General features: G+C 41.4%; 1 protein-coding gene across 5 annotated transcripts in view; it reads left to right on the top strand.

The window, feature by feature from the left end:
* The window catches only part of LOC128100835 (protein NDRG3), a 68,926-nt gene that overhangs the window by 31,610 nt on the left and 16,762 nt on the right, over nucleotides 1-20,554 (top strand). For 3 of the 5 annotated variants that reach the window (XM_052723530.1, XM_052723527.1, XM_052723532.1), the window contains 6 exons: nucleotides 873-908; nucleotides 11,213-11,318; nucleotides 13,214-13,334; nucleotides 14,844-14,906; nucleotides 16,778-16,838; nucleotides 17,542-17,628. In XM_052723530.1, the coding sequence (XP_052579490.1) occupies nucleotides 873-908; nucleotides 11,213-11,318; nucleotides 13,214-13,334; nucleotides 14,844-14,906; nucleotides 16,778-16,838; nucleotides 17,542-17,628 (474 nt within the window). The remainder of the gene's footprint in view (nucleotides 1-872; nucleotides 909-11,212; nucleotides 11,319-13,213; nucleotides 13,335-14,843; nucleotides 14,907-16,777; nucleotides 16,839-17,541; nucleotides 17,629-20,554) is intronic. The other 2 variants (XM_052723529.1, XM_052723531.1) reach the window with 1 other exon arrangement.

Here is a 20,554-nt window from a genome sequence, read left to right as displayed (position 1 = left end):
CCCCTCTTCTTCTTCTTCTTCTTCTTCTTCTTCTTCTTCTTCTTCTTCTTCTTCTTCTTCTTCTTCTTCTTCTTCTTCTTCTTCTTCTTCTTCTTCTTCGGTGCCTGTCCTGGATCTCTCTCTGTAGACCAGGCTGCCCTCAAACTCACAAAGATCCTCCTGGCCTCCCGAGTGCTGGGATTAAAGGCGTGCACCACCGGCTAACATTGCTGTTCTTTTTTTTTTTTTTTTTTTTTTTTTTTTGGTTTTTCGAGACAGGGTTTCTCTGTGTAGCTTTGCGCCCCTGGAACTCGCTTTGGAGACCAGACTGGCCTCGAACTCACAGAGATCCGCCTGGCTCTGCCTCCCGAGTGCTGGGATTAAAGGCGTGCGCCACCACCCGCCCGGCTGACATTGCTGTTCTTAAAGAAATCTAGCTAAAGTTAGATTGGGAATCTTCATTTCTTGGCTTTGTCTTCTTCCCGGTTGTTGCTTTGATTTCTAGATCTGGGAACCTTCTTTCTGTTCTCCATCACTGTTGGTGTGGCCTCCAATGTCTTTCTTTCTAGTTACTTCCACGTGTGTTGAGGATGAGCTTTAGACTGTGGTTCACGTTTCACCCTCTTCCTACACATCCTTACTGCTTTCTTTCCACAGAAGGCACAATATGACAAGATTTGCTGGATGACTAGGCTTTATCTTCATGTTAATCTCACCTCTGAAAATGGGGCCTGCAGTAGCATATCAAACACCCACCCTCTCTCCAAAGCCTTTCAATGGGAATCATTTTAGTTTATGAGAACTAGGAGTCTGCACGTGCACTGCTTTCATTGTGAACTAAATTTACTGCACATTTGGGGAAACTGACTGTGTTTTCTGCCTTCCATTGACAGAATGGCACACGAAACTTCCAGGACTTTGACTGCCAGGTAAGGACTGTACAAGCACCAAAGAGGCTCTGTACAGGGTCCCTACAATGCCTTCCTCCCTGTGCCAGTGGTCTTAGAGAAGTAGATCTTGTATTGTTGTTGTTTGTATTTTGTTTTCTTTTGTTGAAGCAGGGGCTGTAGCCAAGGCTGGCCTTGAACTCATGACAGTGCCTCCTGTTTTACCCTCCCGAGTTCTCGGTTTATAGACATGAGCCACACATCTAGCTAGAAGTGTGCTCATCATACTAATCATGACTCACTAGTGTTCTTTTAGTCATTGGATCAAGTTTATTTAAAATGATTTGCTATCATATTCAAATAGTGCCTTCTAGGAACCTGTCTAATGACTATAGGTTACTTGGTTGAGCTGTCTCTTTGTGACTGAGATCTCCTTCCCCTCAAATGATATCAGAGAACTCATTTGTCACCAGTGATGGAAGGTTGTCACCAGACTGCAGATAAAATAGATGATGGGCAGTTTGGAGAAGAGACATTTTAATAGCAAAATTGTTTCCTAAACCAAAAAACAAACTATTATTAATACAAAATGAAAATTTTTCTTGGCTTTAAAATGTTTGGAAATGCAAAATTTATCCTAACTCAGTATTCTCTTACATGGTACTGTTCTTCATAATCTACTATTGCCAATTTGAAAACCAATAAAAATGAGCCATCCATTCTCTACTCACTGACTTTATCTGTTAACTACCCCAGAAAGAAATCTAAGAAAGGAACACACACAGATATACAGGGAACCTTATAAGCCCACACAGCCTGACTCTCTCACTCTGGGATTTGTGCCGTTGCAACAACATGAAGTCGACTCAAAGGGTATTGGCAGGAAAGGATGGCACTTCAAACTGTACTCCTTGTTTCCAGTATTCAGCCATCCTGCATATCCATCAGCAAAGAGTTATTTTATGTTAAGTACAGTCTTTATAGCATTAGCATCAAAAGGAAAAACCAGTCTATTCAATTCTTGTATAGAAATTTATTTAAAAATAGCTTTTGCATTGGCAAACCAATTCTATTATAATTATTAGTCACCTATGATAGAGTATCTATTAAACAGATGTGATCTTGGAAATGTATGTTTTAGAGAAGCAAAGCAATGTTATAGGATGGTTTTTCTTGTTCCTATTTTCCAAGTGAGGACATGAAGTGATTGGGACTGAAAAACTGGCTCCTCCTGAATCCATTACTTACTTTTCCCCAGATAAGTCCAGAACTAACATGTTTTAAGGAGTCAGCTTGTCCTCAAAGCTGAGGTTATTTGGCAGGTTAGATGAGGCTTGCTGTGCAAGGGCAGGCACTGTCCTTGAGTTTTAGTTCTAGCTGGTTCTTTCTTTTGATAGAATCAGCCTAGTGTGCATGGGAGTCATTTTTACTCAGATTCAAAAAGTCTTTAGAACTTTTGATACTTTGTGACAGTAGAGTCAGTCAAGCTTGAGTTTAGTTGTTTTTAATTTAATCTGACTTTAGTTGTAGTTTAGGTTCTGGTTGAATGGTTGGAGTTGTTTGCTTTTAATATAATTTACCTAGAAGGATGTCATTGAGGTAAGAGTGACAGGGGACTCAGTGTAATGCACTTCAGAAATATTATGTGTGCACTCCTTTCTGAAAGCATGGAAGCACTTGCCTTCATCAGATACCAAAAAGTTAGTAAGTTTAAACCATCCGTTTCTTCTGCTTTGTGTGTGTGTGTGTGTGTGTGTGTGTGTGTGTGTGTGTGTGTTGGGGGTCTTGCACCCCTTTACCCCTGAGCTGGGGATAGAACCCAGGGCCTTGCTCATTCTAGACAAGTACTGTTTTCATATGTAAGTATAAGTATAGATTTAAGTGAAATTAAGTTTAATATTGTTTTAGGGCTTCTCTTGGGGTGGCTTACATATGCAGAGGTTTAGTCCATTATCATCATAGCAGGATATGGTTGTATGCAGGCAGACATGGTGCTGGAGAAGTAGCTGAGTGTCCTATATCTTGACTTGCAGGCAACAGCAAGTGGCCTGTCTCACTGGAAGTAACTTGAGCATATATGAGACCTCAAAGCCTACTACCTCCATAGTGACAACATTTCCTCCAACAGGGCCACATCTACTCCAATAAGGCCACACCTCCCTTTGGAGGCCATTTTCTTTCAAAGCACCGCAAATATTAAGGCTTAAAAATAGTCTAGCAGGGGCCAGTAAAATGGTTCCAGTGTGTAAAAGCCACTTGCGACATAAGCCTGATAAACCTGAGTTCAGTCCCTGGAACCATGCGTAAAGTACACCACGAAGCTGTCTCCTCCGACCTTCAATGTGTTCTGTAGTGTGCATATATACACTGTATGCAAGACACAATAATACTCTAGCAAGGGATCAATGAAATAGTTCAGTGGGTAAAGGCAGTTACTGCCTGATAACCTGAGTTCAATTTCTAAAACCCATTTTTTTTAAAAAGCCATAAGCAGCCAGAAAGATGGCTTAGCAGATAAAGATGCTTACTGCCAAGGCTGACAACCTGAGTTCAATTTCCAGAACCCCACAGAATAGCAGGAGAGACCAAACTCTCACAGGTTGTCTTTTAACTTTCATGTGCGTGTCATGGCATGCCTGCCCCCCACCCCATAAATGTGTAAATATAAATTTATTTACACATAAATATATAAATATTGTAAATGTAATAAACATTTTAGAAAGCCCAGATGCAATGGTATGTATCTATAATCCCATCACTCCTACATCAATACAGGAGACAGAGACAGGAGAATTTAGAAGCTCACAGTCTAGCTAGCCTAGATTATACAGTATAGCAAAAACAGCAAGAGAAACCCTGCCTCAGCAAGCTGAAGGAGAGAATTGACACCTTAACATTGCTCTTTAATCTCCACAAGTGTGCTGTGCAATGCTTGCATCCCCAGAACAACAACAATAATAATAGCTACTACTATATTATTGTTATTATTATTTTATATTGGAACCTCGACTATAACTCAGTGGTAGAGCTCTTGCCTGGCATGTGTGAGGCCCCTGGGTTCAGTCCTCAGCCCTGAAAATCAACAATAAAAAACTATATTCCTGCTTTTCTCTTTTATTATGAAGTCCTGTACTGTTGTGTTACATTTATCTTTGGAACCTTCATATGACATACTTTTTTTTGGAATGTATCTGAATGATAAGAAAGCTTAAACCTTAATTTCACCAATGTGGAAATATATTGGTTTTTGTTGTTGTTGTTGTTGTTTTTCATCTGAAATAGCCTACCAAAAGGTCCTGATACCTTGAGTGAAGCTTTACTATCTTCTGGCATTGTAAAGATCACTTTAGTTGAGATCTGATAGAAAAAGAATGAGAGCAGGTGTTTGTTAAGATCACATGTTTGGTCAGGTGGTGGTGGCACATGCCTTTAATCCCAGCACTCGGGAGGCCAGAGCCAGGAGGATCTCTGTGAGTTCCAGGCTAGCCTGGGCTACTAAGTGAGTTCCAGGAAAGGCCAAAGTTACACAGAGAAACCCTGTCTCGGAAAAAAAAAAAAAAAGAATCACATGTTTGTCACTAGTTCTGGATATATGGAGTAGTCCTGTGTTATAAAGAAAAAACTGACTAGGGATATAGCTTAGTGGTAGAGTGCTTGAAGACCCTAGGTTCAATCCTCAGTCTCCAGCACACACACACACACACACACACACACACACTCTCTCTCTCTCTCTCTCTCTCTCTCTCTCACATACACACACGAAGACCTAAGGCATAGGAACTGTGATGTGAGAAGTCAAAGACGGCCCAGTTTGCCTGAGGCTTCTGTCTTAGTTTGTTTTCTATTATTGTGATAAAGGCCATGACCAAGAGCAACTTGGGGAGGAAAGGGTTTATTTCATTTTACATCTATATCTATATTTTACATTTTATATCATCAGGAGAAACCAAGGTAGAAACTCAAGATAGGAACCTGGAAGCAGGACCCTGAAGCAGAGGCCATGTAGGAGCACAGCTTAACAATTTGTTACCCATGGCTTCCTCAATCTGCTTTCTTTTTTTTCTTTTTTTTTCTTTTTTTTTTTTTTTTTTTGGTTTTTCAAGACAGGGTTTCTCTGTGTAGCTTTGAGCTTTTCCTGGAACTCACTTTGGAGACCAGGCTGGCCTCAAACTCACAGAGATCCGCCTGCCTCTGCCTCCCGAGTGCTGGGATTTAAGGCGTGCGCCACCACCGCCCGGCTCAATCTGCTTTCTTATACAATCCAGGGCACCTACCAGAGGAGGCACAAGCCATAGTGCGCAGCACCCTTCCACAGAAATCATTGATCAAGAAAGTGCCCTACAGAATGCCTACAGGCAAGCTGAATGGAGCCATTTTTCTCAAATGAGGTTCCCATTCCCAGGGAACTCTAAAGTGAGGTTGGTCAAAAAGCTAACTAGGACAGCTTAAATATCTGTGAACACTGTTAAAGAAAGAGAGCAGAACAAATGTCAGCCCAGCATAGTCACTGAACTCAGAGACAGTCCTGTGACATTGGTGGTGTCCACTAGAATAGTGGTGTCAGGGGAGACTGGAGCCATACCAGGGTTTCCTTTGGGTCTTGGTTTTGCCTGAGAACAATTTTTAAAGAATCTGTGATGAAAACCTCAGGGTCATTAACCAAATTCACAACTTCTGTCTAAACAGCCATTTTCTCTTCTGTTGTCTTTACTAATCAACATACAGATCTTTTTCAACAGTGAAAATTAATTATATGTGTGATGTTTCTCTTGATTCCTGTCACAAGTGGTATCATCGCTGTTAAGTCCTCTGAGGCAAACATAGGTATATTGTAGATGTAGAATAGTGAAGGAAGGGGTGATTCCAGTTGACCCGGTTAGAACTGCTAAGAAGGGAGAAAAAGCACTTATTGTGTAATGACAGTGACAAGCCCCTCACTGTCCCCTTTGTCTACTTGGTGCTTCCTATTCTTCTTTCCCATGTGACTACTTAGAAATGTGGAGCGAGAGCTTAAACAGATGTTGTAGCTTCTCTGTGTTGTACTGTGTTGCTGTGAGGAAAATAACACTGTTTTTCATGATAATCAATAGCAACTTATGGAAATTCAGCCAGCCAGGTATTGGTGATACATGCCTTCAATCCCAGCACTCAGTAAATATTAGTGGATAGTAAGAAGCTCTTGTCTGGCAGGATATATCATTCCCATAGAAGAAGCTGGTAATGATGGTGTGGGGTAATCTAGGCTTGGCCAAGGATTGAATAATTTTATGTTGCCTGTTTAATTGCAGTTGCTCTGTAGAGGACCCATTTGAGGACCAGATATTATTACTACAGTGTATGTGACCACTTCTTCAAGGGTGTTCAAACAGCTTTAAACCTCTACAGATGAGGTTACTTGGTCAATGTTTTGTTACCAAGTGAGAATTAAGTTAGCGGTGAGTGGGGGTAGGGTAGGGGGAGCTTACAGAAAAAGCTGAAGTCAAAAACAAACAAAAAAATCACAAATCACCACCTGCCTGTATGCTCTGTAAGTAGAGGGGTTATTCCTCCAACAGGCCGTATCACATCACATGTATGATGGCTACCAACTTTTTCAGACCTTACAACCAGAGCCACAGTGCTAAGAAAAGATTTTTATTGTAATGTTATGGTAAAGTCTAGGGCAGGATTCTCAGTGGTAGAGAAAGGATCACATATGGGTGTCATGCACAGCACATTCCTGAACACAGTGTGGTTAGAGAGAGTTCTGGGGTATTGTGTGTGGTTGGATATTTGCTCTTTCTCTCTCCTCATTGTTAGCTAAGGTTGTAGAAGGAAGATATTGGAGCCGGTTCTTAAGGAGGAAAATACTTTTTAGGTTGACATATTGCAAAAGAGATTTTCCAATGAGAAATGTGACTTGTGGGAAGGCTGGAAGTTGTGGGTGGCTGCAACAGAAAAACTAGATGTCTGGAAGTGTGTAAACTCGAGTGAAGGGCATGAGAGGCAAGAGAAGAGAAAGTTAAGGCCAGAGTTGGGGAAATGTGTCACAGAACTTTAAACAGGGAAATGTGATAGGACAGAGACTAAGTAACTGGCAGGTATTTTACAGTGAGATTACACAAGTGGACCTTATCCCTCTGTACAGGAGTAAGGTAGTGACTGGGCATTATAGCAAGAAGCCCTGGGTTGGGACTTGGAGTGTAGCTCAGAGGAAGTATAATTGCCTAGCAAGGACTTGAATTCCACACACATCACACCTGCTTTTTGGAAACAATAAAAGTTTATGCTAACAAACATGTTTAGTAGGGAAGAAGTAGTGACAGGCATGAAGTGATCATAATTTAACTAAAATAAAGGGCAAGTAGGAGTGTGGCAGCACATTTAACTAAAGGGAGAGGACATGAGAAAGAAACCAGACTTGGTGGCTATCCAACACTGGTACCATCCTAGCTCAAATTGTTAACAGGCTCTCTGGTTAAGATGAATCTTTAGTTGATAGGACAAGGCAGTCAAGATAGATAGAGATGTCAGCAGCCTTTATGAGCTTGGGTTGTTTCATAAGCCTGGAATGTAGCATGTTCATAAAGTATACAACCTCAGAGATAGAGACCAGAGCCTGGGGGAAGCCATCTTGAGCTCCACCCTTTGGTCACAGACTGCCATTGTGGGTCACATTCTAGAATGCTAGTGTGGAAGTCCCTAAAGAAAGAGCCGGTAAGACAAATGAGGGTTGACTACAGCAGAAAGGGGGCGGGCGGCAGCTCACACCCCGAAGTGGTCTGACCATTGAATCAGCTCCACAGCCGGGGTCTCTGCACCTCCTCCCCTAGTTGACAATGGAGATATATACACAAATCCCCATGGAGGTTAGTGCCTTCTTTCTCTTCATGCTGTTGCTCTCAGACCATTTGCATTCACATTCTTCCAAAAGGAGCTCCAGACAATGACAACAGAAAGCAACAGACCAAGATAGATCAACAAATAAGAGAGAAGACTCTTGGCCCTTTGATGCTTTGGTTGTTACATGATTTGAAGTCATATTATGGGGAGGTAGGGACTGAGCTCTCCGTTGAAAGGTTGAGATTTTGTTAAGGGTCCAATTTTGACTCTGAATGTCATGCACATTGTGAGTGATGACAAAGCAGTTACTTTGCCCTGCTCCCTTTCCCATTTTAAAGTGTTCTTTAAAAACAAACAAAAAAAAAAAAAACTCCATCATTTACAGCTCCATTTTTATCATTGTTCTGTTCTTCCTGTTTCAGCTCATTTTCCATCCCCTCAAACACATACCGCTGCTGACTACTGGCTAGGGATTGAGAGACTCCTGTGTTAAGGTCACATTGTATTTGAGTGTTTTCTGGGGTCTCATTCAGTGGCTCATCTGAGGCCCAAGTGGACTATTTCAGCAAGATTTTATTAAAGGTTTGGGTGAAGCAGATGGAAGGTTCTACTACTAGATGATCATAGTGACAAATTTGGGGACTTTCTTGAACTGTGATGCCTAACAAATGAGAGGACTTACTCCTTTCTCCCTCTATTCTTTCTCCCTCCTGTATTTTTTTCAATAAACAGAGCATGAAGATGAGACACTGGTCCCCTTGAGTTCCCTTTCAGAATCCATTTCCTTCCTCAAGGAATCGAAGCTCTAAGATTGGCATACATTGCTTCTCTTCCAGTACTATATTTGTTAAATATCGTAAACACAATTTGTGGTGTGCTGTGGAATGTTTGTATGAATGATTTACTGCACACATAATCTTCTCTATCCTGCTCTTACTGGGCACTGTATTTTTAAGAATTTCTTGATGTTAATACTTAAACTGCTAGTTTACTCATTTTCATTTCATATAAAAATAAATGATATATAAATTCATTTGATATGATCATCAATTGATCTATTAATTTCCCTGTTAATAGGGGCTAGGATTTTTTTTTTCATTTTTTTTTTGTTTTATCTATTTTATTTTTTTCAAGACAGGGTTTCTCTGTGTAGCTTTAGAGCCCTTCCTGGAATTTACTCTGTAGGCTGGCCTTGAACTCTCAGAGATCCGCCTGTCTCTGCTTCCCGAGTGCTGGGATTGAAAGTGTGTGTTACCACCTCCCGGCAGGGTCTGGTTTTTAAAAAATAAACATGATTGATGATTTTGTGTATATAACCGTGTTTGAGAATTTCTTTAGATATACCTGACAGGAGGATTGTGACCAGGGACACATAATGAGATACTCTAAAAAACAACAAAACCACACACATGCATACACACACACATACCCCTCTGAGGGTACAGATGTTGTAGGTAGGCCCTTCTCAATACAACCAGAAATTACTAAACTCTTCTCCAGAGCAGCTGTTCCAAATTACATCCACCAAGAATCTGTGTGAGCCCTTACTTTTCTGCATTCGTGTGTGTGTCAGATAGCATTTCATGGATTTGCGTTTTGTACTTTCCTGATTGCTTGCTTGCTTTTTTCTTTTTTCTTTTTCTTTTTTTTTTTTTTTTGTTTGTTTGTTTTTGTTTTTTCGAGACAGGGTTTCTCTGTGTAGCTTTGAAGCCTTTCCTGGAACTTACTCTGTAGCCCAGGCTGGCCTTGAACTCATGGAGATCCACCTGCCTCTGCCTCCCAAGTGAGTGCTGGGATTAAAGGTGTGCACCACCACCGACCAGTCTTGATTGCTTTCTTAATTTTCTAGGACAGGACTATGTTTGTCATGAGCTGTTATGTATTGGTTGGGTTTTGGTTTCATTGGTTGACATTCTGTCCAGAATATAGTCTTTCTAAGGCAGAAACACCTCTCTGGTGTGCTCTATTAGCCTTGGAGCTCACATCAGAGTATAGCATATAATAAGGGTTCAGTATGTAGATATTTAATAAATTAACTTGGAGTGTGTGTGCGCGCACGCACACACACACACACACACACACACACATACACACAAAGCACATACATGTGTAAATCCCTTCAGTAAGTCTGGCATGTCTATAAATAAATGCCCATGCAATAACAGGGATTTATATCTTTATAGTCTTTCTATCCAAAACCTATGCTTCATATCATAACCAGTTCATAATACTCAAGTCTAGTCTTCATTTCTTCCTTCCTTTATGTAAGTCATGCAGTGAGCTTTCATAGGCAAAATCAGTAACCAGGAGCGTCAAATAGTGAAGCATACGTACCATGAATCAGAAAAGGTCTCTCTCTACTCTGGTCTGGAGCCTAGGATTTGAAATATACTGATGTCCTATTAGGCAAAAATTGTATTTTCCACATGAGAGAAACCAAAGTTATAGTGAAGTTCACTATTAAATAGAAAATTATACTGGAAGCCCATTGCATTTGTTAAGATTATCTGTGGCACAATTAATTCTTTCTTATCCATGTGAAACTTTCTGAGACAGATGGAGACTTCAGCAGAAATTCATGAGGCTAAGTGCTATAATTTTTTTTTTTTAGAAATGTAAAAGTTGGAAAAGACTAGAATAGACCTCAGCATTCTGCCCCCTCTCCCTTCCCATCCACCGTTCTCTGTGCTGCAGGCACCCCAACACTGCCAATTGCAAACCTTTCTGGATTCACTTAGTTCCCTGAGCTGAGCGCTACTCTGACTGCTTCTCAACTTAGTTTTGCTTTGGTTCCTGTCTTATGGGATATATAGGACAAACTGTCCAGCACACCTTAAACCAGGAGCAGTCAAGGATGTCTTACGAGCACACACAGTGAGGACCAGGAGTTAGAGTAGTAGCAGGTCACCCAGAAGCTACCAAGGTTACTCCTGTTTCAAGAGAAGCACCAAGTCACAGATGTGGTCTCAAACACAGATTCCTAGGGAAAGATGCTGACACCACATGACCAGATGCCTTCATCCCTCTAGGAAGCCATGGTCCGAAGGTTTCATTCTACAATTCATGCTATGAACATGACAGCCAGGAAGTCACTCCTGTGACAGATGATGTAAGACACATCCAAGAAAGGAGAAGGATTCTAGGCCAACATTCCTTTTGATGGCTTCCAGAGTTATCTGCAGCTGAACATGTGTTCAAGATCTTTGAAGCCTCTGGCTTTTACCCAGGAACAGTTTCACATCTTCTGTTTCCTTAACTGTTCTTTCCCTAAGTATTTCCTGGTTCTTTATCCAACTTGTTGATCTCCTTCCATTACCAATTACCAATTTATCAACAAATCCTTGATTTCCTGGACTCCTAAAACTGAGCTTTGAGGACAACAAGGGGTCTTTTTCTGTATATTTATTTATTATCTATTTAATTAGTAGAATTAGAAAGTTCAAATAGTGTATGTAGCACTACCTCTTTCTGGTGGGCTTATGGTCCACTAAGCCTTTCTGAGATTTCACATTGTCTTATTGCAGGAACATGACATCGAAACACCCCATGGTATGGTCCACGTCACCATAAGAGGCTTACCAAAAGGAAATAGACCAGTTATCCTGACATACCATGACATTGGGCTCAACCGTATGTATTTGATTTACAGCTTCACTTTTTATCATCGTGTGTAATCTTTATATATTAAGGAAACAATAGTATTCCATTTTTTAATTTATTTTTATTTACTTGTTTATTTATTTATTGGTTTTTCAAGGCAGGGTTTCTCTGTGTAGCCCTGGCTGTCCTAGAACTAACTCTCTTTGTAGACCAGGTTGGCCTTGAACTCACAGAAATCCACCTGCCACATGCTGGGATAAAAGACTAAATGCATGTACCACCACTGCCCAGCCTTCTTATTTTTATTTTTATTTTTGGGGGGTGGGGGAGATAGTATTCATTTTTTTTTAATTATTTTATGTGTATGAATGCTTTTACAGCATGTGTACCACATGTGTACTTGATGCCTGTGGATGTCAAAAGATCATCAGACCCCCCCAGAACTGCAGTTACAAACAGTTGTAAGCCACCAAGTGGGTGCTATGAACTAAACCCTAGTCCTCAGTAAGAACAGCAAGTGTCTTCACCACTGAGCCAGCTCTCCAATCCCAAACAGTGTGTTTAATAGAGCAGAGCGAGTCTTTCTTACACTCCATCGTTATTGTCATGTGCAGGGTTAGCGTCCTTAGGTAGTATACAGGACATGTGCTTGGGGGATTTTAGACTGTATTCTCCTTTCTGTTATGTCCACTTCAGACAGATCAGTCTACTTCTATGAAAGCAGAGCTGAAGTCTGTTTCCTCTGTCTTGTTTTTGTTGTGATGGTACTGGAAATGGAATGTAGGGCCACAATCATTCGAAGTGCTTTGCAACCACCTCAGCCACGGTGTTTTGTATTGTTTTGTTTATGTTTGAGGTTAGAAAACTTAGAGTTTTAACTTAATTTTATTGTGAGAAACTCACTGAAATACTAAGTTTTCTTTCTACAGCCTATTATTAGCTTCTTTAAGTTTTGGTGTTCTATCATGGTACAATTTGAGTATCCCTATTATCCGAACTCAAACACAACAATACTACAAAATCTGAAGCTGTTTCAGTGCTGCTGTGATGTGATAAGTAGAAATTTCCATGCCTGACTTCATGTAGTAAGTCACACTCAACACAGAGGCACACTAAAGATACTGCATACAATAATCATTAGACAATCTGTATTAAGTATATGTGAGATAAAAATGAATTTCATATTCAAATTTGACTTCCAACCAGAAGATTTCTCATTATTTATATGCAGATATTTCAAAATACAACATCCTTGGCACTTCTGTTAAAAAGCATTGCAGATAAGTAACACTGAACCTGTGGAATGAGATTAGACTCTAAGGCAGGGAGAGTGTAATACCAGTGTTGGAATACCCTCTCAAGTTTAGATTCTAAGTACAGGTGCACAGACTCTGCAAACCTGTAGCCTTCATGCTGACTCCAAGTGTTGAGTTGTTAGCTCAGGACTGATCTTTAGCATGAGAATTGATGAGGGCCCTACACTAAGAGGGTAAAAATGAAGCAGCATCTCCTTCTTGCACATAGCAGTTCTGACAAAGCCCCATGTCATGACCAGCAGCTGAGGTTGTCCTCTAGCCAGGGTCAGGGGAAGGTCAGTGTCTCCTCATCAGGGAGAGGAAGAAGGTACATGGAGACAGCACTGTGCGTAGATTATTTGTGCACCACCAGGAAACCCAGCAAACCTCCACAAGGTGGTTCCTACTCTGAACCCATTGCTAGAGTTGAGAAGCAGCTGTTCTCCAGTCACTGAGGGGCCTCCTGTGGAGTCTCCTTGAGAGCTTGAGTCACAGGCTTTGTGCAGAGCCCTGGCTTAAGTGGACTGCTGCTGAGAAAGGAGGGAAAGGACAGTGGCCCAGCATTGCTGGGCAGAGGAAAACTGGGGAGAGCTGGAGAACTTGTGATCCACAGCTATTCTCATCTCATAGATAAATCCTGTTTCAATACCTTCTTCAACTTCGAGGATATGCAGGAGATCACCCAGCACTTTGCTGTCTGCCACGTGGACGCCCCAGGCCAGCAAGAAGGGGCACCCTCCTTCCCAACAGGGTAAGGCCCTAGGGAAGATCTCTGGGAGGCATGCAGGCCAGAGAACAAACGGGTGAACCGGTTGTAGGGGTCTTGGTGTGTTTCCCTCCCTGTGATGGTATCACACTTACAGGTGGTGCTGCGTGCCTGTCTTTCTGCCCCTGGTCTCAGAAGCCTGTGTGTAAGTGTGTTGAGGACTGTTGTGTGTTTTCACAGAGAGAGGAATGCCTGCCTCTTCCTGGCCAGCACCTATGTGCCTATAGTCCCAAGGCAGAATGTGTCTGGAACACCCACTTCTCACGGACTCTGATCTGTCCCCTGACTCCTTTGTTTTACATTTGTCACATGTGTCTCTTCTAAAGTGCCAAACACATAGGCTGAACCCAGACTCCTTTGAGCTTGCCAGTCTGGGAGAACCTTTCCATCTGAGTTCCCACCTAGAGATGGATTTTGGACACCCGGGAACCATTTACCCTGGAGCCATCTTGACAGGCAAGGGCACCATCTGACTGGCCTTGGCACTCAACATCATCCTAAACTTGTTCTGCATGTCAGCGTCACAGACTCCCAAGTGCCCCCTGGGCAGGGTGCCAATGAGAGCTTTGGAGGGAGGAGGGAGACCTTCCCCTCTTGTGCTTCATTTCCTAGTGACTTCTGGAGCTTAAACATTCCAAAGATAATGGAGAGTCTGCCTCTGCATAGAAGCCAGGCTCTTGCTGTTTAAATGCTTGTTGTTAGCTCCCTTGATCCACAGAACCCTATAGGGTCTGTGTCAGTGTACAAGTAAATAGCTGAGCTGGGATTCCAACCCAAGAAGTCTTGTTACAGAATCTTAGTTGACCTTTCCAATCTGTGTGTCTCTCAAAGACAAGTTGTCATTGGCCCAGGTGACATCCATCAAGATTTTTCCTGACTTGTGCATAAATAGTTTTGAGAACACTCTATCCCTTATAGTGTTTACCAGATAGAGTCTGAGCTCCCTGTTGGTTATAGAGCCCATCCTGCCTCCTTATATAGGAGCCCATTTACTATATACGTACACACACACATACACACACTTACTCTAGTACAATATGTATTATCCTAAGTGAAATAAATGACATTTATTCTGAGGAACCCAAGTTTTATAATGGTGCATAGGCCTAGGAAACTGTGTTTCCTGTTATATTTAAATGCCTAAATATGATTGGCAGACTGCAAGCTACTTCCTGACTTGACTCTTGCTGCTGAACATTCCTGAGCCTGGGAGCGAAGGTTAAGGGTTTGGAAATAGCACATAGGGGGCCATCTAACCAGTTCTCTTCGTATAGCTTCCTCTGGCATAAATACTCCCTTCCTCACATGGCAGTCATGGAGGATTATGGAGCAGGCCACAGTTGTTTCTAGGCACCACATCACTCCTTTGAGCCTTTGGTTTAAAAAAAAAAAAAAATCATGTGTTTCTCTAAGACTCCTGGACTGGTCAAGGTCTCCTAGTGACTGGGAACTGTGGGTGCTTTCTAATTCAGAAGGTGTCCTTCTGGGTTTCAGGTATCAGTACCCCACCATGGATGAGCTAGCTGAAATGCTGCCTCCTGTTCTTACACACTTAAGGTGAGTAGATTCTATAGTCTTCCACTTTCTTCCCCTCATTGCTACAAATGAAACCCAGACTGTCACTCCCAATAAACAGATATCAAAATAAAACAATAGATTATCGTGTTGTTTTATTACTTTATATTCCCTAAATATAAATACAGTGATTCACAAACAGAAGAGTCATCACGTTCGTTGTATTTAGTTGGGACATGGGTGTAGGTGAGAGATCATCACAATAAACGACTTAGACAAAGTAGGCTGGAGTGTATCTCAGTGACAGAGCACATGTTTAACAAGTATTGTGCTCTGAGATTGGTCCTTAGCACCAAGCAATATCAGTACAAAGAGGTCTGTGGCTGTTATGATAGATAAAAGAGCAAGCAGGCTCCTCATAAATGAAGCTCGCTAGGGAATGTCTCTCTGGATAGGTGCCATATAGGCTAGGACAGAGAGCCAGGGAAAAAGAAAGATTAATTAATAAGATCGAGTGGAAGAAAGGCATGTTATAAAGTCTGAGAAACACAGACCAGATTCCATAGGTCTGAAAGATTAGATGAAAGTTGACAGTGTCCTTATTGGTAAAAAGGAAAGACATCAAAGGATTTTTTTTTTTTTTTTTTTTTAAAGATTTATTTACTATGTATACAGTGCAGAACACCAGAAGAGGGCACCAGATCTCATTACAGATGGTTGTGAGCCATCATGTGGTTGCTGGGAATTGAACTCAGGACCTCTGGAAGAGCAGCCAGTGCTCTTAACCTCTGAGCCATCTTGCCAGCCCGACATCAAAGGATTTTAATCCTGGTCTGATACACAAGTTAGACTTTTAAAAGGATTACTGTAGGTATATAAATTATACATTGGTAAAACTATTTAACTTTAAAAAAAAAGGATTGCCGGGCGGTGGTGGCATACGCCTTTAATTCCAGCACGTGGGAGGCAGAGGCAGGTCTGGTCTACAGATTGAGACCCAGGACAGGCACCAAAACTACACAGAGAAACCCTGTCTCAAAAAAACAAACAAACAAACAAACAAACAAAAAGGATTATTCCTCTTCTAGTCATTTGTAAAGGAGTAAAAGCAAAATGCATGGAGACAAGTTAAACAACCACTGTAGTTTAGGAAAAGATAAGGATAGCTTGGTACTTGATTGTGTTAGGGGACAGATTAAAATACATTGTAAGGGCTGAAGAGAGGGCTCAGTAGTTGAGATTCCTGCTCCTGCAGAGAGCCTGAGTTTAGTTCCCAGCACCTATGTTGGGTGACTAACAACTGTCTGTAGCTCCAGCTCCAGGAGAGTCATTTCCCTATTTTGGATTCCACAGGCACATTGCACTCACCCTGCACTTATCCACACATAGATACAGGGTATACATATAATAAATGAAAGCTTATTTATTTTTAAAAAGTTAAAATTATATAAAATGTAAAGTGAATAGTAACTAATGGAAATATTTCTGGGTAGTTTTGACATGAGTTGCTGATGAATTTTGAGGTGATAGTGAAAATGAATTCCAGGTTTGAGGCATATATATATATATATATACAATTTTTGAGACAGCGTCTCTCTTGTAGTCCTGGCTGTCCTAGAACTCACAATGTAGACAAGGCTGACCTGGAACTCACAGAGATCTGCCTGTCTCTGCCTCCCAAGTCCTGAGAATAAAGGTGTGCATCACCACACCCACAGCATATTTCATTTAACTATAAAAGGAAATTTGAAAGTAGGTGGTGTCACCCTTGTTAATATAGGTAAGACACTCTGAGGTTGGAGAAGTTAAAGAAGCTTGTCTAGGAAACTGTGTGAGACCCTGCGTATACACCCAGCTTATATTCTTTCCAAAGGTAGTTGACTTTGTCAATTGTTGATGTGTCCTATTCACAGTCTGAAGGGCATCATTGGTATTGGAGTTGGAGCAGGAGCCTACATCCTCAGCCGATTTGCAGTAAGTACAGGAAGGATTAGTCTCAACTCCTGAGGCAGTGAGTGTGGCGGTCCCAGCTGGGTGCCTGCTTGTGTTGGCTTTGTAAGTTCCAGCTGCTCCAGCCACATGTGTGTGTAGAGGACCTGAAAATCCACACATGAGGACAGAACACTGTAAAGAGACTCAGATGCTGCTTCTGGGGGGATTGTTAAAGCCATGAAAAGTGAGCTTGAGAAGAACTGACACCATAATGTGACAAAAATGTGCACTTTCCTACCAAACCCTATGGAAGGACTCCTGCTGTGACATTCCTCCTGGATCCCAGGAAAGTGGTTTTGGGGGTGGCATTGCCTATTCAGATGGCTTCAGGAAAAACATTTCAGGAGCCCGTGTTGAACCACAGCAGCCCACATAAGCCCCTATGGCAAGTGTTTTAGCACACTTGCTCATAAGGAAGTCCCCCTAGGAGTTGAACCACTGCAGCATGCTCTCCTCTGCTGTAGTAACAGAACTCTGGTCTTCCCTAAGCCCCCATGCAAGGGAAGATGGCTTGACAGCATTTTGAGAGACTGGTTTCCAGGTGCTGGGTCAGATTTCAAGAGGTATTATTGTCTGTAGGTGCTCCAGTCTTCCTTCCAGACAGAGGCAGTGAGGCTTAGCACAAACCTGCTTTAAGAGATTGGAGAGTGGGAGTCTCACACAGTTGTCTCTGTCTCTCTCTCAGCTCAATCATCCAGAGCTGGTAGAAGGTCTTGTGCTCATTAACGTTGACCCGTGTGCTAAAGGCTGGATTGATTGGGCAGCTTCCAAAGTAAGTACTAAATGACGGTGTCCATCTGTTCATTTTCTGGTCCCTTAGAAAATTACCTATTTATGAAGTTTAAAGGAAAATGAGATGTTTTGTTTTGTTGAGTGTTGTGAACTGAATGTGTTATGCAAGCATTCTTAACATCAACCTTCATCTGCAACCCATCACAAAATGTTTATATAACTTACAAATGTTTATACGGGTAATCACTACATAGCCAGTACATAGAATATTTTCAGATCTTCTGCCTTTTCCTGAGAGATACTCTTTGCCAGTTGCTACTTTATTCTGACTTCTATTACCAACAGGTTGGTCTCATGTGTTCTGAAGCCTCATGTAATTGGTATTGTAGATTATATTCTTTTGTGTGTCTCTTCTTCTTCCCCTTATTTCCCCCACCCCCCCCCACCCCCTCACCTGCCCCAGGACTGAACTCAGGGCCTTGGACCTGCTAGGCAAGCACTCTACCACTGAGCTAAATCCCCAACCCCTTCTTCCCCTTATGATTGTAACAACAACAACAAAGAGTTTCCTGCTATTATATTTGTTTCTTCCCTGTGGTATAGGGAATGAGTCCAGGCCATTTCACATGCTAGAGAAGTACTATAATGTTATGCTATACGCCAACTCTTATCATCTTTTTAAAAGTTATAGGTTATAACTTGAATTTCCCTAAGAGGCAGTGACATCTCTGCCTATTTTTGGAATATTCTTGTAAAGTTCCTTTTAAAATTCTCTGCCCTTCTGTGTGAATCCCCATTCAACATAAAAACATTTTACATGTATGGAGCTGGAAAAATGGCTCAGGTGTTAAGAGCACTGGCTGCTATTTTAACCTGAGTTCAATCCCAGCACCGCATGGCAGCTCACAACTGTCTCTAACTCCAGTTCCAGAGATATGATACCCTCACATAGACATACATGCAGACAAAACACCAATGTACATAATGATAAGTAAATATTTTTAAAAATTTTGCATATAAGTCTCCTGCTGGATTCTTTCTTGTATCTCAAATGTCTTAATCTGGCTTGCATTTACTCTCTTAAATAAAATGAATGAATGAATCATATCTCTAGTAAACACAGAAATAGCTCTTCCCTACTGTTCCCAGGGTCATGAGGATTATTAATGTTTACCATATGAAAAATGAAGAAATTTGATCTCTGAAATATGTGCCAGCAGATAGGAAACAAAATAAGTATGCTAATTGTTGGTTTTAATGAGGAGGCGCTGTGTTATTTATTAAGCTGCCCTGTAACTGTGCAAGAACGGCCACAAGGCATGACAAAACCCACCATCAGAGTTTTATTAGGAGAAGAGAGGGACAGAAGAGAGCGTGACCATGCCTGTGGAAGACACGTGCAGAGAGAGAAGATGGGGAGGAGAAGAAAGGGGAGGAGTCTGTGTCCAGCTTCTTATGGAGTCCCCTGCACATGCGCATATGGGCTTCCGGAGCTACACACACATGCACATAGATTGTGTGATCACTCTGTGCACAATTAAGACATCATGCAGCACACCAACTACGTAGGACATAAGGCCCCTTACTTGGCTACTGAACTTCACATGTGCGGTTATGTAGCTGGGGGAGTGGCCAGGAGTTCCAACACTAATGACCTAATGAACATAAAAATCCTCATGCTAAATTAGAGTAAAAGAAGCCGGGCGGTGGTGGCGCACGCCTTTAATCCCAGCACTCGGGAGGCAGAGCCAGGCGGATCTCTGTGAGTTCGAGGCCAGCTTGGGCTACCAAGTGAGTTCCAGGAAAGGCACAAAGCTACACAGAGAAACCCTGTCTCGAAAAACAAAAACAAACAAAAAAAAAAAAAAATTAGAGTAAAAGAGAGATCATGGAAAGGCTTCATATTCTGTTAGCATTGGGTTCTCCTGTGTTAAAACATGATTCCCTGTTTTCAGATTGAAGTGGAAGCAGTCTATTTTCTTCTTGAAGGCAAATGTTATTTCTGTGTTTTAATATAAATCCATGGGTGTTGAAATTAAAGCAGTGATGTTTTCCATAAGAGAAAAAGAACTTAAGCTTTCATTTTCTTATCACCAAGATGACTAATGTAAAATCTCATTTTTAAATACCTGCTTTTAAATACTTTTTGGTTACCGTGAATGTCTTTGTAATTTGTCACCAAAAGACATGTTCTCCAGAGCACTACAACCTCATTGATCACATGTATCAGGGACTCATTGATACTCAAACCCATGACATGTAGTAATTCAGGAGCTGAGAACTTTAAAGAATAGTGATGCAGATTTAAGGGGAGGGTCAATAATGATTTTAAAAGAAATTAACACATATTTAATGCTTACTGTATAGCAGCCACTGTTTTCTTTTTGGCGGGCGTTTCTTGGTTTTTGTTTGTTTTGGTTCTGGTTTTTTGAGATAGGATTTCTTTGTGTAGTCCTGGCTGTCCTGGAACTCCCTATGTAGACCAAAATGGCCTCGAACTCAGAGATCCACCTGCCTTTGCCTCCCAAGTGCTAGGATTGAAGGTGTGTGCCACCATCGCCCAATTTTTTTTTTTTTTTTTTAATGTTTAAACTGTTCTTCTCAGGTTAGCCAAGTCAATTAATAAATTATTTAAGGTCACATAGCGAGAAACTCACCAAGCTAGGATACTTGTAAAAACATTATTTGTAAGACAAAAAGATAGACAAAGTCTAATCACCAAAGAGAAGGTAACAAAAACTTGATACTATAGAATAAAATAGTATATGATCAAAATTTTTTCTTATTTAGGCCTGATGTGAGATGAGGACAGAGTTTGAGGCCAGACTGAGCTATATTGTGAGACCTTGTTTCTAAAACAAACAAACAAAAATATTTTGGCTGTTTGATAAGGAAAATTATAAAATTCTCACATAAAGAGAAACCTATCTGGGCCAGGAATGGTGGTGGCACACGCCTTTAATCCC

The sequence above is a fragment of the Peromyscus californicus genome, unplaced genomic scaffold, assembly GCF_007827085.1.
Source record: "Peromyscus californicus insignis strain IS unplaced genomic scaffold, ASM782708v3 Scaffold_7__1_contigs__length_154581171, whole genome shotgun sequence".
Taxonomy (NCBI): domain Eukaryota; kingdom Metazoa; phylum Chordata; class Mammalia; order Rodentia; family Cricetidae; genus Peromyscus; species Peromyscus californicus.
The sequence above is the reverse complement of the archived record's forward strand: the minus strand, read 5'-3'. Positions and strand labels throughout refer to the sequence as shown.